The sequence below is a fragment of the Xyrauchen texanus genome, chromosome 32 (assembly GCF_025860055.1).
Source record: "Xyrauchen texanus isolate HMW12.3.18 chromosome 32, RBS_HiC_50CHRs, whole genome shotgun sequence".
In the NCBI taxonomy this organism is placed as follows: domain Eukaryota; kingdom Metazoa; phylum Chordata; class Actinopteri; order Cypriniformes; family Catostomidae; genus Xyrauchen; species Xyrauchen texanus.
The window spans coordinates 9258965-9264964 of NC_068307.1; the positions used below are offsets into that span (position 1 = coordinate 9258965).

Sequence of the window (6000 nt, forward strand, 5' to 3'; positions counted from 1 at the left end):
TGGCTTTAAACAACATCCCTTGCAACATGTGTTTCAGATAAATGTCTCAGATTTTGTGGCATGGCAGAAAGATCTATGATACCAGAATGTCAAAGTTCACATTAGGCTCTTCCTGCACTTCATATACTCTGCATTATTATTGACAATGTAGTGAAATATCCATAGGAATGTTGAGTAATCCATATCTGCCATTAAATGAACCAACAGGAAATATGCATACCAGATTATGGCGCTCAGTGAAGGTGTAGGTTATTGAACAACCATTTTGCAACTGGTTCTTAATCTGTCAAGGAAAACATTTGGGGTTAAATTATTCTGCACATTGCCGGCACATGTTTACCACATATTTATCAATATAACAATTAGTTCTTAATCCTTTCATGTTTGACTACATAACGCTCCAAAAGAACATAAAGGCAGCATAAAAGTAATCCATAAGACTCCAGGGGTTAAATCCAGATCTTCAGAAGTGAGATAATAGGTGTGGGTGAAACAGATCAATATTTAAGCCAATTTTGGCAAGATATTCTTCTCCCTGCCCAGTATTGGGCATATGCATGAAGAATGTGAATCAACAAAAACACAAGAAGAAGAATGTGAAAGTTAAAATGGAGACTGACTGAGCAGGGAGAATTTGTAATAAATATTGACTAAAATATTGATCAAATCACTTCTGAAGTCATTGATTACTTTTATGCAGACTCATGTGATTTTTGGAACTTCACATTTATGGCACCCATTCACTTGCATTGTATGGACCAAAAGAGCTGAGAAATTCTTCTAAAAATATGAATTTGTGTTCTGCTGAATAAAAAAAGTCATACATATCCGGGATGGCATGGAGGTGAGTAAATGATGAGAGAATTGTCATTTTTGGGTAAACTATTCCTTTATTGACCAAAACAAATGTGCATTCATATTTCTGGTAAAGTATATACTGCTTTGGGTGAAGTTAAATAAAGCAAAATAGTTTTTACCAGACGTCTTAAACTCCGGAGATGGTCCTGGGTGACAGAGTGCTTACATGGACCTGGCACACCAGCACAGACCAAATGAAAGCACAGGATAAGGAAGAAGCACTGATGCCTTATCTGCAACCAGACAATGTATATGATTTAAAATATGTTTCTATTTATAGAATCACTAAAGATATACAGTACAACTTAAACAATAATATAGTGTACTTAAAATTGTTTTTTTTGGTCTGGTTACTTAAAAATGTGCTTAATGGTCAAATGAATGGTAAATTAACTGATTATATTCAAAAATATTTGATGTATTATATTATATATTATATTTTATGACTAAAAAGTTCTTGCATTAAAACGTGTGCCACTGTGAACGAGTTTCTCTAATACCCCTAGAATGAATGACCTTAATTTCAGGTTGGATAGCATATTAGAACAACAAGCAACTGAGATTGCATGAGCAGCTCCCTAATTTGAGTCACTTCAGCCTGGGTTTTAACCTGTAATCCTCATGTTTCTAACTGAGATTAATAACCCTCTAAGACTTCTGAATATACCTTCGTAAGGGTAGTGGACATGAAATATAGTACTTTTGGGAAGTTGACATGTCCAATGGCATGCAATAAACAATTTTTAACAGCGTTTCTTTTATAATTCTTTCAGTCATTATTTGTATTATTATGCGTGCCACTTTTATTACTTTTATGAGACATGGAGTATTTGTACTTTTAAAATGTATTTATTTATTTTTATTCTGAAGGACTATTTAAAGTGAACAAGTGGAGGAAACAAGGTAAAAAGGAAAAGGAAAAGAAGAAGAAGAAGAAAAAAGAGATGGTTCCTTAAATGTTCACTTTTCCTTAAAGGTTTGATTACATTTTAACCAAAAAAGGTGACAAAAGAAAAAGTAGTTTTGTCATCTACTACATTGTTTTGTGACAACTACTATTATACAATACTACAGTAATATTTCAGAAATATAATGCATAAATAACGTTATTAAGTACTCAAAAGAGATAAAATGCTAATTGTGGGAGAAATACTTCTCATCCTCTCGGAACACAGTAGCAAACTACACATTTACATTTATGCATTTGGCAGACGCTTTTATCCAAAGCGACTTACAGTGCACTTATTACAGGGACAATCCCCCCGGAGCAAACTGGAGTTAAGTGCCTTGCTCAAGGACACAATGGTGGTGGCCGTGGGGTTAGAACCAGTGACCTTCTGATTAACAGCCCTGTGCTTTAGCCACTACGCCACCACCAAAATAGAGATTCCACATAAATCTCTATAAACACAGTGCCATAAAGCTGGCTGCAAATGAATGTTCTGTTTGTGATGTTGGCCAGGCCATCAGAACAAAAACACAAAAAACATATTTTCTCATGGTCATCCAAGCTAATCTCCACAGGAGAGATACAGATTCAATGTTGTGTGCTACCAATCTCAACAGTCGAGTCTAAGATAAAGTCTTAAAAGAGCATATTCATAATGGGGACTTTCTGACCCAAATATTCTATTAAGCTATCTCAGCAGAAATGGAAACAGTGGGCAAGAGTGAAGTTAAGTAAAGTTTTTAGTAAAAGTAACTGCAATTTACTTATTTTATAACTTTCCCAGTCATGTATACAGATAAAATCTTAAGAAGTTGTGGGTAAATGGCCAAGGAAATTTGAGAAGCCAAGGAGACAACACAGTCTGTTACCATTCCATAATTTTCAGCTTTAGACATATTATTCTTTTACGGGGATAGACCCGGGAGCCCATTTGTGATTTAGAAAAAAAGGCAACATAAATATCATACTGTAATTGAACTAATTTTTACGGGGTTCAGTATGGGCAAGGAGGAGGTGAGAACTGGCAGAGCAGTCAACATAACTTTAATTACATAAATTAACTTAAACAAACATAAACATACAGACACTCATGGCTGCATGTCTCTCTCTCTCTCTCTCTCCGGCTCATCTTTATTCCCCTCCCGGCTAATTAGGACAATTCAGCGCCCTCCTCCTCAACATACTAATATAAATAGATCCTTTCAGGGGTCCACAATTAGAGTATCTTTATCTTATTAATCAGGACCAAATACGTAAAACTCTTTTTTAAAAGAATATTCCAGGTTCAGTACATAAAAAAAGAATAAAAAAGGAAATAAAAGGAATATTTCACCCGAAAATTATAATTCTCTTATCATTTATTCAGCCTTATGTTGTCTCAAACTCGTATTACTTTCTTTCTTACCCACAACAGACACAAACACAAACAGAGATACAAAGATCAGCCACAACATTAAAACCACCTGCCTAATATTGTGTGTCCCCCTCGTGCCATCAAAACAGCGATAACCCGAAACTCAGAATAGCATTCTAAGATGCTATTCATCTCACCACAATTGTACAGAGTGGTTATCTGAGTTACCGTAGACTTTGTCAGTTCAAACCAGTCTGCCCATTCTTTGCTGACCTCTCTCATCACCAAGGCATTTCTGTCCACAGAACTGCCGCTCACTGATGTTTTTTGTTTTTGGCACAAAGCTACACAGATCCACATTCTGGTGGTTAATGTGAACACTAACTGAAGCTCCTGATCCGGATCTGCATGATATTATACACTGCACTGCTGCTACATGATTGGCTGATTAGATAATCACATGGATGATTGTTGGTGCCAGATGGGCTGAATTAAGTATTTATGTAACTGCTGAGCACCTGTGATTTTCATGCACAATTGTCTCTATAATATATGCCAAAAACAAAAAACATCCATTGAGCAGCAGTTCTACGGATGGAAACGCCTTGTTGATGAGAGAGGTCAACAGAGAATGGCCAGACTGGTTCGAACTGACAAAGTCTTTGGTAATTCAGATAACCCCTGATAATTCATCCCAATTCTATTGAGATGAATAGCATCTTAGAATGCTATTCTGAGATGTGGGTTGGCGCTGTTTTGACAGCATGAGGGGGAGCTACAAAATATTAGGCAGGTGGTTTTAATGTTGTTGGTGATCAGTGTATTTTGATGAGCTTCTGTCCACAATGCAAGTTAATGGTGGATTACTTTTATGCTGCCTTTATGTCCTTTTTGGAGCTTAAAAATTTGTCACAATTCACTTGCATTGCATGGACAAACAAAATTCATGTTTCCATTCAAATATCTTTGTTTGTTGCGCCGAAGAAATTCATACAAGTTTGAGACAACATAAATGTAAGCTAAATGATGAGAGAAATTGTATTTTTGGGTGAACTATTCCTTTAAGCTCAATTGACAGCATTTGAGGCATAATGTTGATATACCACAAAAATTACTTTCGTCTTGTCCCTCCTTTTCTTTTAAATAACAAAGTCTGAGTTACTGTGAGGCACTTACAATGGAAGTGAATGTGGCCAATGTAAATGTTTAAATGCTCATACAAATTCTAACCTTTTCTGTGTAAAGATATATCCAATTTTACAACATTGTTGCCATGATGAAGTAATGCTGTAAACCCTAAAAGAATTGTAAAAGCAACTTTACAGCTCAAATAATAAACAAGTTTTAATAGAAGAATTAATGTAAGTGCTTTTATGAAATAATAGGCTTCACATTTCTGTTTAAACTCTCCAAAAGTTGGCCCCATTCACTTACATTGTAAGTTCCTCACTGTTACCTCGATTTTAGTTTTTTTTTTTAAGAAAAGGAGGGACGTGTCGAAATTGTTTGTGGTAATCATTATGCCACAAATGCTGTCAATTCAGCTTAACTTGTATTGAACCTGAAATATTAATTTTATTCTTGCCACTTTTCTAATTATTGAAGGAGTAACGCAGAAAGTTACAAAACATGATTTTCTTTTCTTGGCAAGCAATAGCATAGCTGTATTAAAATTCCTATGAACTTGTAATTCCTATTATGGCTCTGGAAAACCATGGGGTATTTAACAATTAAAGTTAAATTACAGCAACCAAGCTATCAACATTTTAGTTAAAAAAACTGGCAAAGCTTGGATTTTTTTTACTCAGCAGACTATTGTCTACGGGCAGCCAAACGGAGCAATTACATTTCTCTGACCAAAGTTTTTAAACTCCACGTCTCATGTAAGGTGCCCCCAGTTTTAAATGGTTTGGCAAGCCAAAGAAGAATCATTGAAGAATATTCAATGTCAAAAAAATATTATTCTGAAGTTTCACAAGAAAGTGATGTAATCCAGGTTCCTCTGAGATTTTCAATTTATGGGTACAGTGCGACGTTCCCTTGTGATGTCTGATTAAGTATTAAATTAATGCCAATGTTAGTGAGTACTTCGTTTTTAATGTCATTATCATTTGATTTTGTGCTCTTGGTTTAATTATTAATGTTTTTGACAATCAGACCTAATTATACACATACACACAACTTCATAATCCAACAAGCAATCGTGCCATATATCATGCAGAGATGGAACTGAATGCTGGGTTGAACAATTCAAATCAGCGATCTCTTCAATGGAACTTGCCATCATATTAAATAAATGTTCCTTAAAATTCATTCTCTGAACATCAAGCAAATGCCAACCGGACTTACCTTGGCTTGGTGGGCTGTAATATGTGTGTTCATCTGGCTGACCTGAGCAAGTGGAAAGGAATAAAGTCCGCATGTAGATTCATTGGATTAACCTTTTGGTTTTGCGTTCTGATCTTAATGAAGACAGTGTTTGCCCTCCTGAAGATCTCTGTGGGCTTCAAAGGTCCAGATATTGATCTGAAATCTCTTGAAATGTATCTGCGTGTGAATATGTGAGATGTTTGGGAGCTAAGGCCTGCCACCTTTAGAGCTTGAATGTTTCAAAGTGCCTGGAGTCTATGGTGAACCAATAAAGTGAGCTGTGGTAAAGACCTCCTCCTATTCCTCTCCCTTTCTCAGCACTCAAAATATTTCAAGATCCTTCAATTTTATTGATACAGCTCCCTCCAGACCAATAAAACAATTTAGATATATACGTTTTCACCTCTCGAAAGTTACATTTGTAATCTGGTGAATGTCCCACAGGTAAAATTAATTATTTGCTCATTCT

At 35.7% G+C, this 6000-nt stretch overlaps 1 protein-coding gene across 3 annotated transcripts in view; it reads right to left on the reverse strand.

The window, feature by feature from the left end:
- Positions 1 to 5770, reverse strand: part of LOC127626376 (uncharacterized) — a 27281-nt gene extending 21511 nt beyond the window's left edge. For 2 of the 3 annotated variants that reach the window (XM_052102122.1, XM_052102120.1), the window contains exons 1-3: positions 5511 to 5770; positions 978 to 1091; positions 221 to 283 (exon numbers count right to left, since the gene is read on the reverse strand). In XM_052102122.1, coding sequence (XP_051958082.1) covers positions 221 to 283; positions 978 to 1091; positions 5511 to 5543 — 210 coding nt within the window. In that variant the 5' untranslated portion in view covers positions 5544 to 5770. The remainder of the gene's footprint in view (positions 1 to 220; positions 284 to 977; positions 1092 to 5510) is intronic. The other variant, XM_052102121.1, reaches the window with a different exon arrangement.
- Between the last annotated feature and the right edge of the window lie 230 nt (positions 5771 to 6000).